The sequence below is a fragment of the Suillus discolor genome (assembly GCF_016758755.1).
Source record: "Suillus discolor strain FC423 chromosome Unknown F5147scaffold_4, whole genome shotgun sequence".
NCBI classification, from domain to species: domain Eukaryota; kingdom Fungi; phylum Basidiomycota; class Agaricomycetes; order Boletales; family Suillaceae; genus Suillus; species Suillus discolor.
In genome coordinates, this window is record NW_024541251.1 from 1171712 (window position 1) to 1191179 (window position 19468).

The window sequence follows — 19468 nt, forward strand, 5'->3', positions numbered from 1 at the left end:
TCTTGGTTATCATGAGTCAACAGGTCTGTCGGCATGTGCATTTTCGTGCGGTCGTCGTGTCTTTAACGTGTTTTTGGTCTTCATGCCGGCGCCTACAACTATAACGTGTTTTGTCGGTAGGGAGCCTGCACGTAATCCATGTATGAGTCCCACAATTGGTCTCGGGCGTTGTATGCGCAGCTTGATTGGACGGAATCCGAGGTTAAGATACGAAGAGCGAGGAGGGTCGTGGTGCCCAGCCTGAGGGAGCGGGCGCAGTTGATCAAGGTGAGTGTGAGTGATGTTGGGGATTGAAGGATCAGATTATTGTTGTGATTGTGATGTCGTGTAATGTAGGTGGCACCCAGACAGGCAGCAGGTTGTCGGCCGCGTGTCAGAATTATACTGGCACGAGATGACTTGCCTACCGCGGGTACCCGGACAACGTGGTCAGAAGATGTCGATAGGTCAAGGGTTAGTCCTTCCACATGATTGCTGGTGCTGAGCGCTGATTTCCCTATCCACTATACCAGTGTTTGTGGCCTTTGAACTTTATGTGAACATGCTTTTGGTGCTTCCAAACATCAGTGCATCAACATCCTCGCATGTCAAACGACATTGCCGCATTCACCAGTACTGTCAAGGTAAATTCCCTTTACACAACACTGAACAGCTGCAATGATTCTCTCCAGATCAATCGGAATTAGGGAATGGGAAAGACAACTACACCCTGATTGAGGAGTGGCAGTACTTGTAGGTGAGAGCAGCTGTACCAGATGTTTGAATTTCACAAATGTCTGCACAACTGTTCTCAGATCATTGAGGTTGAGCAAATACATTGTAGACCGTGACTAGTTGACTTCCGACTGTGAGATTAGGAAAACTTCAAAGCTCCCCCTTCGACACGTCACATGACATCACGTGATTTTGTTGAATGAGCGTGCTGTATGATTAAGCAAGGTATCATAGAGCGTGACCATTTATTTATATTCATACCACGCGGCGTCCCACCGCGAACGAGCACCACTCTCAGGAGAATACCCAACGAGTGTCCTAGGGCATTTTTCGTGATACACAGCCAAGAATCATGCGTGGTCTCAGCACAAATATCTGCAGAAACTGCAGAACGTCAGGGAAACTGAAAACATAAGTCATAAAAATGACGAAACGTGGAAATTGGTCATGTACCAAGATTTTATTGCAGCCCCTACTACCTGGGTTGCGTTTATTTATGATTTTCCGATTCGACAGATTGTGTCCCACTGTATCTAGCAAAAAGCCTTGTGATTTCTGTTACACTTGTTGCATCATGGGACCACCGCCTGATCCTAGAATTTTCGCACGCGAGTTCCGGTTCGTACCACGGTGGAAACCACTAGCGGAATCATAGATGCAGAGTTCGAAACAAATAAGGAGTGCACTTACCACTTGCCCTCAAACGTCGAGTCAGAGGCTGGAACGACTATTAATATTGATCAGCGTTGTCGAGTCCTGAAGCATTCTAGTGGTAGCTTCTATATGACATGCAGTGCGAATCCTGCCCACGATCTTCGGGGCATCCTATCAGCGGCCAACAGACGCCCTGCTTTTAGTTTGAAGATCTACGGGCCGTAATCGCCGTCCCCGTCAAATCCGACAAAGTTGTGGGCGCCGATGCGCGCTTAATGTTGCTGGAGCCCAAGAAAAGGCAGTTGGTTAGGGCTACAGATGCCATTGAACTGAACGATCAGGTTATCTTTGTTTCGAATATTGCATTGCGACAGACACCGCTAGATCAAACACAAATTCTCTCCGGTAAATGTCGGCTTACCCTGACCGGTGCACTGACTCCGGCGTCATAAAGGTACAGCCATGGACCAGCCTAAAGAATGCTTCAGTTGGATCTATGCCCAGCGTGAATAATAAAATTCGCTGTTGTTCAGTGGTGGCAGTATTGCAGTTGTGGCTGTTCGCAAACTAACGGTGATCAGGTCAGAAACAGCATGCATCGGCCAGTTCGTTGCCTATTCTCGTAACATCCTCCCTCGGCAACATCACATGAGGTCGACCGAGGTGATAAGGTACTATCAGACTTTCCGATTCTGGGATAAGGCTGATCAAAAACTCAACTAACGGAGCAAGGCATTTCGAATTCCACGGAGTAGATGGGGTTGAAGCCTTTAAATTTGAATTGGACAGATCTCTGCTCAAATCGAGCGACATAGCTATTGCTTGAGGGAACTGAGAAACAGTGATGATTCAGAAGTAGCTTTAGTCTGCCATGTATTCTGCCTTCAGTTCCACAGCGTCAATGGCAATCTTGGTAATCAGGTGCATGACTGATCTCGAGGCGCTTAGTCTCCGCTAGGTAGACCAATAGAAGGAAATAAGAGTCTTTCTTTGTATAGAGACGCTGGAGAGACTTACCATGTTCTCTGCTCTAAACGTCAAGCGCGAGCTCATATCAGATCGTGACAAACTTGTAACATTCCGCCGCCGAATGTTTTGCTCTTGCTTCTGATCGCTGGACAAAATACAAGATGCCAGCACAGGCTGCATAAGATAAGGACGGGTGGTCTGTGGACTGATCCCATCGTACTTATTCCATGGAGTATATGGAGAGCCTTGGAATTCGAATTGAGAACTCTGGCCTCCTTTCAAGCCGAGTGATTGTTGCTCTAGGGGACTGAGATAGGGAATTCAGTTTGATAGTTCGTTGTCCAATGTCTTGTCTCGCCAGCAGTATCATCCGCAGTGTCGCTTCTGTTTTCCTCTATATTGCCGCTTTCCACGTCGTCTTTGACGGTCTCGGTAATTGCCTGACTGGCCCTCTGAGGTTCCACCCTTGCTCCTGGTTGTTTTTGGAAAAGATGTGATAGACTGCCAGCACGGATGATATCATATCAGAATATGGCTGTTAATTGATGCCGGGATGGACTCTCATCGCTGTCGATAGCGGCTGGCACTAAGTGGTCATTTCGGCAGGAGAGGATGTGTACAGTTCAGTAACGATATCGTGCGTAACATACGAATGATCAATTAACTGAAATTTGGGAGATCTGAGTTTGGAAAGATCAGTACCGGACCGAACGGCGAGAGGATCAACTGACATTGGAATGTACCATATGATTGCACAATATCGGCCACATGCTTGAGGATAAGTTATGAGTGGGAAGTGTGTCCCACCTGAATGGTTGTAGGATGACATTGCCCACGAACACTAGAGAGTACTTCTCACTCTGTGAATGCAAGTCTATCATGCGGTACATCTTCAAGTTAAAGTTAGTGTGTCGTTGATCACATTATGATGAAACCGTGTCCATTGTTTGCCAAGATCCTGTTAACATCAAAATAGTCTGAGATTGCTATTGCTATGTGCAGCCTAGCAGGTAACATAGTAGACAACTTACGAGAAAGAGTGAATTGCCATGCCAGCTGGCAGCCAGCGCTGCGGTGTGGCTGTTGCAGACTGACCGTCGTGACTTGCCTGAATCGGCGTTCATTGAAATCTCTCATCCAAAGTTCTCAAAGGGCGCATTCACTTTTCCCAAGCTTCTTCTTCCTCCGACGTTCCTTCAATTCGATTCCCTTTTCTTCTTCAAGTTCTTTTTTCTTACCTGACTTCTCTATTTTATGGAGACTCCGTCGTCGTCGACCACTCTTGCGCTACCAAAACAATCACTGAGTCGTCGTTATCCGAGGTTATCACCATCGTCGACAGCGTCCTCCGTTCCAGAGCTTTATTCATCATCATCGACAGACAGAGAACGCAGTTCAACAGAATCTGCCATATTTACCATATATTCCATGTACGGTGACGACGAAGAACAAACCAGCTGGACTGCCTCTTCAACCTTCGAGGATCCTTCCAAAGAACTTGACTTGTCCTTGGGGGACAGCTTCAATTACAGTAACTTTTTTAATCACAGGACTTCCTATGTTTCCAATACCGACACCACTTTCATCGACCTATCCTCAGACATGAAGCCCTTCAGCACATTGTCAAACCCTCATGATCGGACTCCGCTATCAGTTACTTCGAATGGCTCTGCTAACTCATCCTACCCACTCCCACTTTCGAATCACGCCAATTCTCATGGAAGAGACACCCTGGAACTTCCTACACGTTCCAAGCGCGTTCCTCCTATCCCAACTCGTTCCCAAAGTGCTCTCACTTCATGTAGTTCTTCAAGTGATCTAGACGCCGTTTCGCCTCCTGTATCACATCTTACGCCTCCCCATAATCACCCACCATCCTTGCTGAGAAGTAGAGAACGTCATGTTCCTGAACCTACTTTGGTTCTCACCCCCCTACAGCCAACGTCTTTTTTAATCCCACAATCCTCTCAAACGCCATCTTCCTCTCCCACCACTAAACAGCAGTCGAAATTAAGCAGTCCTTCTAGCAAAACGTCGCTGGTGCCCTCAGAAGGTGAAGACCTGGACGCGTTCCACGTGCGGAGTACGTATGCACACCTCGACGCAACTGGTGTCAGAGGCGATGGCTACGAGGAGGGCGTGGAACGCACACGCGCACGAATTCGTGCCAGTAAAGGAAGCGAGCTACGCGCAGAGGCTGCCCTGGCTGGTCCCTCAGAGAAATCACGAGACCTTGAAGCTCGAGAGCTCAACGTGTTGTCAAGCTTAGACCGGTGAGATTGGATCAGGGGAGTACATCCTCTCAAATCTCATATTTTGCAACTAGCTATGGATTCTTCATCGTACCATCTCACGACCGACTGGTTCTACTACCATCTGGTCCTCTGGTTAAACGATTGACTTCAGTCAGGGCCGGTTCGAAATCAGCCCCAAGCCATGCTGTGTCTGTCAGTTCATTACCCGCAGCTTCATCTCCGCTCAAGGAACAGATGCGGGTTGCCAAGTGGGACAGGATGTTGGAAGTTCTTAGTCGAGACGGCGGCGGAAATGTAGAGTCGTGGGGTATCAAGGCATCGAAAGCGCACAAGCTTCGCCAGAGGGTATACAAGGGGATTCCTGACCGGTGGAGAAGGGCAGCTTGGGAAGTGCTCATGAGTCGGTTTTCGAAATCCGGACGCAAGGCGATTGAGACACTTGGAGACCATTATTTACAAGACCTGGAGAAACCTTCAAGCTACGACGTTCAGATCGACTTGGATGTACCAAGAACTATTAGTGGCCATATCATGTTTCACACGCGGTACGGACTTGGGTACGTTTCAGTGCTTACTTTGATTTTGCCAAGGCTGATCCCCTTACTTCAGGCAACGTTGCCTGTTCCACGTCCTACACTCCTTCTCATTACGATGCCATCAATGTGGCTACGTGCAGGGCATGGGTCCCATAGCTGCGACTCTCCTATGCTACTTCGAACCTGAAAAAGTTTATGCCGCCCTTTCCCGCTTACATGATAACTACAACATGCACACAATATTTGCTCCCGGTTTTCCAGGATTGTTGCAGGCCATTTACGTGCAGGAACGAATCATGGAATCGAAGATGCCGGACGTGTACGCTGCGTTCAAGAAACACATGATTTCTACGACTTCATACGCGACAAAGTGGTACATCACGCTTTTTGCCAATTCCGTTCCTTTTCAGACACAGCTCCGGTTATGGGACGCGTATCTCTTAGAGGGGGAAGACCTTTTCGTTGCGGTAGCCATCTCTATCGTATGGGTCTATCGAGGCATGTCGCTCTCTACTTATCCAGCGATCCTTATTCTAATCCAATCAATAGATCACATTACATCCAGTTCCGCCAATTTCGAAACCATATTATCCCTTCTATCCTCTTTCTTCGTACCCGAAGACGACGACTCGCTTCTATCTTGGATAGAACGCATGCTCGGTAACAAAAAGCTGCGATCACAGATGGCGCAGTGGCGTCAGGAGTGGGTCGGGCTCGTCGCTTCAGGTAAGGATAGTGAAGCCCTTCTATAGCATTACTTTCTCTCCTCGCTCCCATTCCCCTCCTTGCTGCTGCTTTCGTTCTTAATCTTCCTTGTCTTGATATCAGACTTGCATTGCTATTGGAACTCTTGGTATATATTGCGACTGCATCACCGTCGCTGTACTCACTCTCACTGCCATTGTTCGCGTCATTAATGGAACCATTTAAATGCAATCTTTATGAATCCTAATGCGGCTATAGTGGCATTGAGCTAGTAAGAGATCTATAAGTTATCCATTAACCTTCCTTGCCCACTAAGGCATGGCTCATCGCCACTGGATCGGCGCCCAGATACCGTACAAAGCTATATTGAAGCTATCACTACCTCTGCAAATCACTTGATGGCCGTTCAACGCACTAGTGTAAGTGTTCTCCATCCAGTCGAAAAGTATATATAATGCGACCATCACAATTCCCTCTCAGCCTTCGGTGCCTTCCGGCGCTGGGATGTATTTCCCAACCCATGCAGGAAAGTATATAAAAGAACGAAGTCTATATCCCCGAAAGACCGTCTGGTTATATAATAAACGCCAATTGTCTATGGTATTTGCCACGTAGATCTTCAGAGAGGTCAAGGTGACGACAGATCTATGATTAACTAGCGGAACCACGGTAAATTGCACGCATGAGATGGATTATATTATTTAACCACATATAGTAGAGCCATCTTGACTTTGTTGGCAGGTTTTGTCATGTTTTCCGGATTCCAAAAGACAATGAGAAGCAGCGTACAGACGGTGCCAACTGCGCGCTGGGGTTCTGGGGAAATAAGACAATACTTACCTCGAATTACTCTGGCCAGTCCTGTTCTGGACGCGATCAGTAAAAATGCGATGTTGTAGCCAGTTGATATAACGAAAGATAAAAGGTAATGATAGGTTAGATGGTGTCGCTGAGCGTGCAGAGTAATGTACATGGGACGATAAAGTGCCATAAACAACGCGTCCTATTTATTAACTGATCACGAGACCAAAATAAATACCCTTTTGAGAGTAATGAGCTATTATGTAATGTAGACTGCTGTGGAGAAACATCCCTGGAGCGACACCGCGAGTATACATTATAAGTTGTCAATTTCAGGAAAGAGGTTTGCAAGAGAGGCGCATTATTCTGTAAGATCTTTGTATTGGTTACTCAGGGGATGTACTGACAATTATCATGTGATCTGTCCCTCGTCTACTAGTACCCATCTGTCAAGCTCAAGTCCAACGTCATTCAACACATCTGCTTTACACTCTCCGGGGCTTATAACTGTCGATTCCTGTCATGTGGGAGCGCACGCTCCAGGATCTCATTCGCGGCTTGCGGGCCAACAAGAACGATGAAAACAAATTCATTGGACAGGCCATGGACGAGATCAGGCATGAAATCAAGAGCAAGGATATGGAGCTCAAGGCTGGAGCTGTCATGAAACTCACATATGTGCGCTGCTCTTACTAACGATAAGCTTCGAGCCTGACATCCTTTTGTAGCTGGACATGCTAGGATATGACATGAACTGGGCTTCCTTTCACATCATAGAAGTCATGTCGTCCCCAAAGATCCATATCAAGAGTGTAGGTTATCTTGGTGCCGTCCAGTCGTTCAACGAGGACACGGACGTGTTGATGTTGACTACCAATTTGCTTAAGAAGGTGAGAGGCAGGAGGCCCAGCCCTTTACTGTGAAACACGCCATTGAATTACGTTCAGGATCTAAGTTCAACACCTGCAGATATCGCAGTCACTTTAAACGGTGTTTCCTCTATTATGACCGCAGACCTTGCACGCGACCTCAGTCCTGAATTGATCGGCATGCTCAACCACTCCCGACCCCACATACGCAAGAGAGCAGTCGCTGCTATGTACAGAGTGTTTCAGAAGTACCCTGATGCCCTCCATCATGGTATCGGTCGATTGCAGGAAAAGCTAGAGGATTCTGATCCAGGTCAGCTCAAGCTAGACGAGATCAAGCTGCTTGTTTAACCAATGCACGCACCCCCAGCTGTGGTTTGCGCGACAGTAAATGTCTTGTGTGAGCTCGCCCGGAGAAATCCCCAAGACTACCTTCCGCTCGCCCCGCAGCTCTTCCATCTCCTAACCACATCGTCTAACAACTGGATGCTCATCAAAATTGTCAAGTTGGTATGGACCTCACTTGATTTTTACGAGCCCACTTACTCTTATTAGTTTGGTTCTCTCTCACCTCATGAACCGCGGCTAGTGAAGAAACTGCAACCGCCGATCACTGATTTGATATCCACAACGTCTGCGATATCCCTTCTATACGAGTGTGTACACACATGTATCATTGGTAATATGCTACAGGGCATCACTGGCGACTCGCTTGCACGGACATGTGTGTCAAAACTCGCAGCATTTATCGAGGATCCAGATCAAAATCGTCTGTGATTTACTTTGTCCTTTGAATGGGTGCGACTAACTAAGCTACAGTAAAGTACATTGCTTTGCTTGCAATGGTCAAGATTGTACCTACACACCCCCATTTGGTCGCAGAGCACCAGGATACAATCCTTTCCAGTGTCGATGATGAAGATATCAGCATCCGTATGCGTGCGCTAGATCTGCTCTCAGCACTCGTAAGTTATCGTAAAAATTCTTCTGCTTGTATAACATAAATTCTGTAGGTCAATCGAGACAATCTACAATCAATTGTGCAGCAGTTGCTGTCACATCTTGTCAAGCCCGAGTCCTCCGCCATTCCGTCTGCAGTACAATCCTTATCTCAACACATCATCCCTTCTACTCCTGCCAAGTCCCCGGGTGCACCATCTCAGTCCACCGCCTACCGCCTTGTTCTGTCACAAAGGATCATGACAATGTGTTCTCAAAACACCTACGACAATGTATCCGATTTTGAATGGTACCTCTCAGTCCTCGTTGACCTCGCATACGTATCGAATGTCGATATTGGCACGCAAATTCGCGACCAACTTGTAGACGTTGTCGGACGCGTAAGAGCAGCTAGGAGCTATGCAGTTAAGTTGATGGTGAAGGTATTGTCTGACGATACTTTCTTGCTGCACGCAGGTGAGCAGGGTAGCTGTTCCGAGGTGCTGTGGGCAGCAGCTTGGATATGTGGAGAGTTCTGCAGGTGCGTTTCAATAATTAACTCACTTCCGATATGCTGAACGATCATACTACAGCGAGCTTTCTGCGCCGGACGAGCTTATTCCATACTTACTCCAGCCAGAGATTGCGTCTCTGAGACCCGACATAGCCGCCGTGTGCATACAATCGGCCACGAAGCTTTTCGGATATTGGGCTTCTGAAGCGGCAAGGCAGTGGACGGAGAGCTTCCTTGAAGACCTCAAGCAAGCCGTTGATATCATGATTGAACAGATGGAACAACTTGCATCGAGCACCCAGATCGAGGTCCAAGAACGTGTGAGTGACGAGGATCGCAACGATCAGGGATTCGCAAATTACTCAATTCATTTTTGTAGGCTGCAAACGTTCTTCAGCTGCTTATTTTCATCAAGCGCGATGTCGCGATATACAAACCAAAGCAGGAAAATGGGTTCTCGGACCCGAGTGCAGCTGCCTTCGACCCAGTATCAGAACCGAGTTTTCCAAAGAGTCTCTACCTTATTCAACCACTCTTCTCATCGCATGAACTTAATCCTGTTGCATCCATCGCGCAAGCGAGTGTGCCCGTTCCTGACGGGCTTGACCTGGATGCGTGGATTGTGCCGTCAATGCAAGATCGCGTCGCAGAAGAGGGTGATGACGGTGACGTGACTGAGCGGAAGATCAAGAGGAATAAGAAAGGGAAAGAGAAGGAGTCTGGCAGCAGAACGAAGGCTAAGGGTGGGAAGAAGAAGCAGAAGGAGGGGGGCTACCAGGAGGAGCTTGCACCGCAGGAAGAAGAGACAGCTGAAGAAAAGGCTGAACGAGAGAGGGTAGGCATTGACCGCAATCTCCGCATCACTTCGACTTAACTAATATTCCACAGCTTAAGGCCGAGCGATTGGAACGAATGCGGGACGACCCATACTACATCATGGACGACCGATCTCCAAAGCCTTCTGCAGAGGATGTTGATTCGATCCCCGTTGTCCGACTAGATGGTCCCTTACCAGTGTCACAAGGTATTTTTCTCTCCACGCACATGAACATGGCTGACACCCCTGTAGAGGAACCTCGCCTTCCTGGGCTGAGAAGCAGTGCGTCCGTACGATCCGCTCCTCCGTTGTTTGTCGTGCAAAAAGAGGGCGAGATGCCTGCGGGCGCTGTCATAACATCGCAACCGTCAACTCCCATGCCATCCTCACGGCGCCAAACTCCAAACCTATTTGATGCCACTACAACGCCTCCACCTTCCCTTCCTTCTTTCCAATCATACGAAGTTCCTGATGACGAACTACGCACGAGCACTCCAGAACCTATCAAGGTCACGCGTGCAAAGAAGAAGGGAACAAGTACAGTAAAGAAGAAACGAACAGTGAAACCAGATGTGAAGGTAGGGGATGAGGCACAGTAGTTACACGTTGATATAATATCGTACTGTCAATGGCCCTGGCGCTCGTTTTCAATTTGTGTTGATACTTGGGCCCAGATCAGCAGCGGCAGCATTCGTTTCTTCAAACCCACTTCGTTTACTTGAAATAGGATTTTATTCGATTGATATGTGCTCGCATACTCGCAAGGTGGACTAAAGGTTTGAGGTTGAATCCATATGCATACCTGATATGAGTGACGATCTCACGCCATAAACATGTTCCGCAGTGTTTTTGACAAAGGGCGGCTACGCAAGAATCTCCAGACAGCTAGAAACGTCTTTGAAGACTTAAATGTGGACGCTAGCGCGAATCACGCTCGCTTCAAATGCGCACGAGGCACAACGAGAATAACATGATACTAGTAATTGAACGGGACTACAATAACGCTCACCAGTGTTCTCAATATTGTCTCTACAATTGAAGCCAGTCCTACGAAGTTCCTTCTCTCTTGGTATCGGTGCCTGTGTTCCTCATCACTGAGGCCTCACAGTTTTGGCCACCAGAGTCAGTTCCACGTTGGAAAATCCACTGGGAAGAAACACTTGACGGGCGATAACCCAGAAACGTGCTGGACAGGTACAACAGTGTTCCCTTGGTTGGAGACATCATTGACCTCGGAGATGGGTAGGGTCCTGGGCAGTATCATATGCATCTAACGTTCGACTCGGAAAAGCCAGCAATACCCAAGCGTATCACCATCATTTTCCAGGGCGGATTTGTCGGAACCAGATGTAGAGTCGAGGTCTCAAAACATATATCCACCCCGAGGATGCGAACCGGCGTCAAATTTTCGACTTGATAACCAACAGTGACGGATTGCCAGGGGAGGGAATTCAGAGCATGAAACTCGTTTCGAGGAGAGTTCTGATTTTTACGGTAGAATAATCTATGAGTTGAAGATTGAAGGTCTCCTGCTTTGAAATGACGAGGAGCTGGCTCGACCATATTCAAGAGCTCACTAGAGCCAAGCCTGCCATTTGCTTGAGCGGGTCTGTGACATGTGTACGCCGAGCTCAAAGCATCCCAGTAAAAATGTTGAAGGTGAACTCGGAACAAGAGCCTCGTCAGATATATTACGTACATAACGAAACAAAGTCAAATTAATTTTTCTGTCTACACACCGTTTGAACTTTGCACCATCCAGCGATGCCGATGAGGACCCGTTCAATATTCATTCACAGCATGTTTAGACTGCTGTCATGATACCCGAAACCGTGCAAGTTCACGCATACGAGTCTAAGCCTCTGGCCCGATGTCTCGTCAAAACTGACATGATTTTTGATACGCACCGCGGTCCGCAAGCCTTGGTAGGGACATCAACACAAGCATTCGAACCGCACCCCATTTTCAAGTTGTATCTTCCTTTTGGCCTTGGTTTGGCCAGTATCTTGTGCTCTGACATGGTGGTGTTCCTCTCTTATCCTTTCTTGTCCGCTCCCTTATTCAACTTCTACAGTGAACAGCGAATGACTGCGAGCAAAAATATTACCTGGTTGATGTTTGGTTACAGAACATTAATTGCGCATACTACAAACGCTTACGTGTCCTCGAATATCACTTTTTGCCCACCAATAACGCAGTTTTGTGACAAGCTATTTCCTATGTAGGCTGTCGCCTCATCTCATCCAGACTTCACGCGCCTGGACACCTGGCGCTTCTGTGCTGTGTTTCAGGAGCCGTAGTGGTGCAATTTAATGCCTGAGACGACTGCCCAACGATAAGAAGTTCTTCGATGTTCCCTGAAGTCGATGCCATCGATAACGATTTTTTTTCGCTCGCCTATCCTTCACCATATCAATCGTCCTCCCGGGCCAGACAGGTTTTCCTTGCATTTAGCATTGCCTTGTTAATCTTCACAATATACAGGCACTAAAAGCAATTGGTCGTAGGCTCTCAGTAGGCAAAGACACATTTGAATCGATCAACCAATGTTGCACGACGGCGATTTCCTCCAACTTGTGTGGTTTTGAAAATAGGGAAGCAAAATTACGGCCGGTTCTGTGTCTTCATTAGACGAGGCAAGTTCTGCCAGAATCCGACAGGATATTGCGATGTATGAACCAAGAAACAAAATATAAGTGTGAGTACTCGCAAGAAAGTGTAATAAGAATATTCGTATCCATGCCGTTTGGCGTTTGGGTCTTCTCGAATCGGATGTTGGTGAGCCGTCTCAATAATCATGCGTTTACAAGGTGATAAGAAAGGCGTAGATCAAGTTTTGCATTGTCCATTGCGCTTCGCATAGGTTTGTTCTTTGCGACCCGTTCACTGAGCATGCCATTTCTCCCAAGCACCGACATAACTTACGGAGATCTAATGGATCTTATCGCTCATGTAATTTGGCCTTGGATCTACGATTATTCGACTGTTCGTGGAGCCAGAAACATAAGTTGTGGTCCTCCGATCGGATTGTTCCCCCCAGGAAAGCACAAATATTCACAGCGCACCACAACGTGCTTCTGGTCTTTGTATCACGGACTTGCAAAAAGAGTGGATGACTCAAGCGTATATGCAAAGCTGAACGCATCGACAAAAATGGCCACTGTTCCACTTAATGCACAATAATCTTCCACAGTAATGCTCGCCGAAAGCGAGGTCTCCACAGTGGAAACACACTTTCAAAGCGGCATGCGAAGACCATATAAATATTGCTTCGACGACCTTCATCCTTCATCCTCCATCCCTTACACGCTACACCTACTGCCACTGCGAACACATACCCATTCTCATAACATCTTACTCAATTATCTGCTGGCTCAGGTATGTGTATTCCCAGCTTACGATGCCTACATTTTCTAACCATATCTACTTCTTACCTCTAGATGACCCAATCTCCCTCATATCCCTCATCGCACGGTTCCGACTCTTCCAATGCAAACCAGGACACCCCAAACACTGGCATGCATATGGGTCAATTTCCCTGGCCCCATCCCGCACACATGCATCATCCAGGCTATGCCCCTGCACCCCCCGCACCCCCCTGCTTCCCGTACGGCGTCCCTCCCCCCATGTACCAACAATCCTTCCCTTCGGGGCATTTTCCAGGAGTCATGACCTCCAATGCAACTTACACATCGTACCAACCATACCTCCATCAGCATCACGGGGCCGGGCTGGTAACGGGCTCTGCTTCTCCATCTTCTCCTCAAGCACCAAGTTTGTCGGTCGGTGACAAGCGCGTCGTAAATGACCTCCAAGACCGTAACGTCAAGCGAATTAAAATGAGCTTCGACGGGATAGAGGACGACCCGCTCTTTGTAAGTTTTCTTTTTAATTTTGTGAGGTCGCATTTTTAACCCTTGGAACAGGCACCCATGATAGATCAACATGGTCAACACGATGGGAGATATATGTGTTTTAAGGATGGCATGCTCGTCCGTCCTGGCAGTTATAAACGCCATCTCAAGACAGAAAAACATCTTGGTTACAAACCAACGGAATTTGCGTGCCCTCGTTGTCTGCACACGTACGTATTCCTACTCTCAAACAAGCGCGTCTCATCACTAATATTGTTGTGATTAGTTATACCCGACGTGATGCCTGCAAGAGGCATTGGGAGGACAGTTGTGGAAAGCTACCAGTTAATGGCGCTCGGCTATCTTACGCAGCCGCTTGCCGAGCTTTCACGAGTTTTAATTCCGCTTTAGCTACTGCGTCATTCATGCCCCATTTACCCGCGACAGCCACGACGACGTCCCATAGCTCACCACCCGAGATCATCCCGACAGACGCCGTAAACCCTTATTCCTGGGCAGCTAGTGACATACAGGACCCTCCTTTGGTGGCACCCGTACTTCCTCCATTCGAAGGGCAAGACACCGAGGTCCAGGTGGCACCTGTACTTACCCCATCTGAAGGGCAGGACATTGCACTCGTTGAGGTCCACAATCCTTTGGCGGCTGATGCGATGCAAGAACCTCCTTTGGCGACACCCGTGCTTCCCCCATCTGAAGTACGAGAGATTACACTCGCAGAGGTCCGCGGATGCATTCCCTTTTGGAGGTGGATTAATGACACGGAGGGCCTCGTGGATCCCCTCCCTCCCATCACTGAGCCTCCGTCCTCTCGCCTGCCAGAGGCCATGCTTGTGGACGCCGCCGAAGACCCGGATGTTTGGCGCCTCATTAATGAGATAGACGACTTTGTAGATCCCGAAATTCCTCTCTGCGAGTCTTCCACAGACGCTGCCGAAGACCCTGATTTTTGCAACTTCCCAATCAGGACCCTTTTGGTATGCTCTTGGCTAGACAATTCTTACGGGAGTGATCTACACCAACGATCTCCCTCTGAATTACCACCTCTCTCTTCTACCCCCGTCGACCATGAGATGTAGAGTTCATTTCATATTTCACATCTTTACCAACTATCCATTATTCTTTCCATGTCTTGCTACTTTCTGTCGCCGATTCATGTATAGCACCACACATTCTTTTCATTCTCCTTCGCATAACACACTATCCTTTCCTTGCTTTGCTTCTTGCTGTCGCCTATTCACGTACAGCACTACACGCTCTTTTCCTACCGTATGGCATAGCCCGCTGCCACGTTCATTTCTTTACCAACTACACACTATCCTTTCTATGTTTCCCACCTTGCTGTCGCCTATTGACGTATAGCACCACACGTTCTTTTCATACTCCATGGCATAGCGCATGTCCCACTACCTCTCGTTCATTCTTACTATTACTATTACTGTTACTGTTATTGTTATTGTCATCCTTAGGGTGAAATGCACACATTCCTTGTATATACGTGCTGGAAGATCTAAGGAACTAGCGAGCAGGTGAGGTGAAACGTGTCATCATACTCATTCTCAAAACCTTGCAACCGGGCGTTGCGGCTGTAGATGTCATAAGATTCATGCAAGCACAACAGTATGCCACAAACCTGATATTGGTTCTGTCAATCTAAGATGCACAGTATGCATCAGAATAGAGTTCGCAAAGACCCCAGACCCACCAGATTCAAGGTATACAATATCAGTATTATAGACATACGCAAATCAAGCTTCCTCGGTAATTTCCTCTCAAGTTTGATTACAGCTAGAAGCCATGAATGGTCCTAAATCAATATTGACCGCATCACCGATGATCACAGCAGCGAATCAGGCTGCTCTAGCAGGAAATATTGTCTATCTGGCGATGCATTGAATCAGCGGCTCTGCTAATTGGTTTGACCAAATAGTTGTGCTGAAGGATCAGAGTGGATGATAGTGCAACATGAATGACAGAACTTCGCAGCTAGCACGTAGCCATCATCCGGCAGAAGCCCCGTGCCAGGGCCAGCAGATATGCAAATCAGAATATCGCTCAGTAACCTATGGACATCTGATATCTAAGCACGGAGCGTTTGATCCCGCGGAACCAATTCGCATCTACCCCACGTGCGCGCTCCACTTGACCCATGGACTTGAATATGGGTGGTACGCTATTCCCCAGGACAGCTCGCAGAGCACCACGTCCTAACAGTTTCGTTTATTGTGGTATATACATATTTAAATTCTCTCATGTGCAATGCAAATAGTTTTACATACATGCTCGGGTGACACAAATCAGACACCAGCTTCCTTGGAGTAAACGCTTGAAGTTTTTTGACGCATCTTCAAGATGACCTGCATGAATATGAACAAGATACAGCCGCCAGTAGCGACGCTCTACGCAACGTGTTAGCCAAAAGCCGACAACGCAACTTGACATGATTCACTCGCCCCAGCAAGGATAGCAGTTTTCCACCAGATGTAATGCGACGTCAAGACAACCCCACAAATAGGTGCACCTAAGCCGAACGTGAGTGACTGTCGAGGAAATGTAAACGACACACGTGCCCACGAGTGATCCAATGCCTGTGAATACGTGTTCAAGACTCAGAGTGTCACCGAATAAAGACTCAGAGACTCACTAGATATTGCAAACGTTATTCCCATCCGTGCGCTTGAGCAGTGTCAGACAAAACCAAAGGCACATGGTAAGTGGTTACCCAATATGTGAGAATTCAGGAGTCAGATGTGATATCAACGGGCCCATCATTGCTATAACTGGAGTCGAAACTTGGTGAGTGTCAGAGGAGCATCATGAACCTACGCACCGCCTCCGGAAAAAAACCCATAGCTTACAGCTATAACAGCTACACTGGCGGCCGAGTGCAAGCCAATCATTGCAAATAGTGCAGCAGAGGATGTTAATGAAGAGACAATTGTCGTGTTCGGGATGCCCACGTATCCAGCGACAACACCCCCAGTAAGTCTTCCGATGAAAGAACCAGAATTAAGAATCGTGAGCTGTCGGGGTGATAAGCAGTTCTTGATTATTTGAGCAGTTTTGATACGTACGGAATAAAACGAAAATCCTTGGCTCAGACCATGCAGGGTAGAATCTAACTGGAGATAAAAGGCTTCGGAGAAGTATCCGAATTCAAAAGCAGCCATCCTAAGCCGTGAAAGCAACTTTGATGTCCATGTCATCGAGTATTGCAAAGCTTACGCACCCTACACAAGCACAAATGTAAGCACCATCCCTCGACGAGTTTTGCAGAACGCGGGTGTAGCTAACGATCTTTGGTTGCGGTGGAAGCCTTGTTCGCATCAGGAGATTTGCGATGACAAGCAAGCCACCACTCAGGGCCGCACTTGCACGGACACCGTTTGCAAAGCCGAGTCTTCCATTGATGAGATTGTTGAGCATGATGGGGTGCAAGATTGCACCCAGAGAGCTCCCCGTGGCGACAATTCCCATCGCCAAAGCCCTGCGTCGTTGGAAGTGATGCGATACTACGGCGAAAGAGGGGACATTCGTAAGGCCTATTGCAATACCAGAACCGATGCCTTGGGAAAGGAAGATCTGCACACATAGCAATACGGTCAGAAAAGCGGCGCATTAACAGAAATAGGACTTGCTTGATAATACTGATCTGGTTTCGCCAGGGACAACATAAAGAGGCAGGAGCATTGGAGGAGACAGCCGATTTTCATCACAGGGTAACTGAAAATGTATGATCAGAGATGTCTTTATGGGGACTTCTTGCACACATACAATGCGCCTCGGTCGATCATCCTTCCTGATACGATGCCAACTGATAATCCCAAGAATGCATTAACACTTCCAATCCAGCTACACCACAGTAGAGGTCAGAAACACTGACAGCCAAGAAACTACCTAGGCAGATCTATAGCTCACTGACGCGATTGCAGATGGTGTGGAATTGGTCAGGTATGTTTGAGTATAAAAGTCTGCATATCGTGGTTGTCAGTCCGTCCACGTGGGATAATTCATACATATGCTTGCCCTGGAAGACACCGTAAGCGTTGGTATATCTGGAACGTGTTATTAGCTTGGGCCCACAAATGCAAAGTCGAATTTACCCAAAGCCACAGAATTGGATCAACAAACTTAATGGTCGCAGTTAATGGTGAGAGTGCAATGATCAATAGGTGGACAGAAGCACTTACGCGCCCAGCACTGTGCCCCAGGCGGTGAAACCACCTTCGGGAAAACTTAGCGCATCCGAGGTGTCGACAAGGCTGGTATTTCCAACGCCTTCGACGAATTTCGAGACGCTCTCGGGAGCTTGCTTTGCAATTTCATCACTGGACGAAGGTGTGGACATGGGAAATGAGGGCCAATTGAGCTATGGATGGGGCATGCATAGTATCCTATAATAAAGTTTAAATATGAAGTTGACCCGGACCGACCAGGAGGCCTTCAAAATAAACTTCACACCCTGGAAATAGTTGTTGGGACTGATACCAACCTGGCCCGGGATCCATTTAATCGGTGACGGCCTGCAAGTTAGTGTAGATTCTTAGTAGAGACCTCACTGGCGGATGTGCAACCATCGCTGTATCCTTCTCCACTGGCATAGCATAAGAGGAGAAATGTTATGGATTGATTCTGAGTTTAGGAATGTGCCAACGATGCTCCTGAGCACAAATCGTAATGCATCAATGCATCACTGGACGTGGCACGTGCTAGACATGCCGACCAAGCTTGCCTATGGCACATTAGCTCGTGAGAGATGGACCAATGCAACCTTTAAAGTTTCACACACGGCGTCAATATTTGCTATGTAGTACTTTAGTCAGCAAAATGCCGGACATCGAATTTCAAATTCCAGATAATTGGTAATCAAGAGTATAGTCATACTCTAGTACTTCCCCATCGTACAGCCCTACCACACAACAAAGTTCAAAAGCTCGGCACTCAGGACAGCCCATCAAAATGTATTCGTTCCCTACCCTACTAGTCAACGCCCCTGCTGAAGTGCGTCAGTGTTTCCCTCAAGTTCCTGTCCAATTTTGTTCAGTCTCGATGCTACGCTTTGTTTGTGGCATAACTGATGAGTGTGTGGTGTTCATAGGGCCCGGAATTTGCGTCCATGCATGATTCTTACGAGTCCGTACGCTAGCGGCATCGGGAATTTGTCCTTCATCATTCCAGACACCTCCATCGCGCTGCATTTCTCGGACGTCCTTGAGAAAATAATTATGGAGGTATGTATCACTCATGCTAGTCGATCGCACCACTGAATCCTTCGCCACAGGTCCGGACCCAACGCTCATCAACAATATCGCTTTGCAATGGCCGGCTGCTGAAGGGCCTACGTGTCGCAGTTTCATCTGAACAGGCAACCACGCTCCATGAAGGCAAGTTCATGTCCTTTGACGGCATCATCTGCGTCTCAGATGTAGAAGCTCCACCCATTGCCCGGACTTCCCAGGAATCGGAGGCTGAGACTGCGAAGCTTACGCTAGGGAAGCTCGAGCGGTCCATCGAGAACTGATGATCTCGAAGGGCAGAATGACGCGGAGCATGAGGAAGGAGACAGACGGCGCTGACCAGGACAACACTAGTTTGCTTCCGGTGGACAAATTTATTGATTTCAGCGCTATGATTTACACCTCTGCCAAAAAAAGGCGATTGCAATAAGAAGCTACTATATCTCAGCATTTTCCTGATGATATTCTCACCCATGCCCACAGCATGATGAGCCACAGGGTGATGCAGACGGAAGCCGGTGGCATAGAAGCACTGCGATATTCTTCGTCGCCATTCAGCAATGTCCTGGTTCCCCGACTGCTCATC

At 47.8% G+C, this 19468-nt stretch overlaps 6 protein-coding genes across 6 annotated transcripts; 5 read left to right on the forward strand and 1 right to left on the reverse strand.

The window, feature by feature from the left end:
* Positions 1-138: 138 nt before the first annotated feature.
* F5147DRAFT_648555 (uncharacterized protein) lies at positions 139-736 on the forward strand (the record flags this gene model as incomplete). Its single annotated transcript, XM_041433287.1, has 4 exons — positions 139-267; positions 337-453; positions 614-623; positions 672-736. The coding sequence occupies 4 exons, from the start codon at positions 139-141 to the stop codon at positions 734-736; spliced, it is 321 nt and encodes a 106-aa protein (XP_041298700.1).
* Positions 737-3474: 2738 nt separating this feature from the next.
* On the forward strand, positions 3475-6080 carry F5147DRAFT_670306 (rab-GTPase-TBC domain-containing protein). Its single transcript, XM_041435525.1, has 4 exons — positions 3475-4610; positions 4664-5149; positions 5202-5626; positions 5678-6080. The coding sequence occupies exons 1-4, from the start codon at positions 3592-3594 to the stop codon at positions 5878-5880; spliced, it is 2133 nt and encodes a 710-aa protein (XP_041298701.1). The 5' UTR covers positions 3475-3591; the 3' UTR covers positions 5881-6080.
* Positions 6081-6920: 840 nt separating this feature from the next.
* Positions 6921-10516, forward strand: F5147DRAFT_750782 (adaptin N terminal region-domain-containing protein). Its single transcript, XM_041440169.1, has 12 exons — positions 6921-7002; positions 7074-7312; positions 7363-7524; positions 7582-7816; positions 7874-8013; positions 8059-8272; positions 8323-8468; positions 8517-8983; positions 9036-9276; positions 9336-9791; positions 9845-9980; positions 10026-10516. Exons 2-12 carry the CDS (start codon positions 7157-7159, stop codon positions 10370-10372), a joined length of 2700 nt encoding a protein of 899 aa, XP_041298702.1. The 5' UTR covers positions 6921-7002; positions 7074-7156; the 3' UTR covers positions 10373-10516.
* A 2452-nt stretch (positions 10517-12968) lies between these two features.
* On the forward strand, positions 12969-14940 carry F5147DRAFT_807316 (uncharacterized protein; the record flags this gene model as incomplete). Its single annotated transcript, XM_041443380.1, has 4 exons — positions 12969-13151; positions 13214-13648; positions 13700-13857; positions 13914-14940. 4 exons carry the CDS (start codon positions 12969-12971, stop codon positions 14722-14724), a joined length of 1587 nt encoding a protein of 528 aa, XP_041298703.1. The 3' UTR covers positions 14725-14940.
* Positions 14941-15899: 959 nt separating this feature from the next.
* Positions 15900-18171, reverse strand: F5147DRAFT_259752 (MFS general substrate transporter). Its single transcript, XM_041428896.1, has 15 exons — positions 18107-18171; positions 17836-18039; positions 17749-17775; positions 17672-17700; positions 17568-17616; positions 17420-17497; positions 17284-17368; positions 16875-17227; positions 16720-16816; positions 16476-16668; positions 16368-16425; positions 16290-16321; positions 16216-16233; positions 16099-16166; positions 15900-16044 (listed from the first exon to the last, which is right to left on the reverse strand). The coding sequence occupies exons 2-15, from the start codon at positions 17991-17993 to the stop codon at positions 15943-15945; spliced, it is 1347 nt and encodes a 448-aa protein (XP_041298704.1). The 5' UTR covers positions 17994-18039; positions 18107-18171; the 3' UTR covers positions 15900-15942.
* A 594-nt stretch (positions 18172-18765) lies between these two features.
* Positions 18766-19166, forward strand: F5147DRAFT_768320 (uncharacterized protein; the record flags this gene model as incomplete). Its single annotated transcript, XM_041440951.1, has 2 exons — positions 18766-18876; positions 18927-19166. 2 exons carry the CDS (start codon positions 18766-18768, stop codon positions 19164-19166), a joined length of 351 nt encoding a protein of 116 aa, XP_041298705.1.
* Positions 19167-19468: the final 302 nt, after the last annotated feature.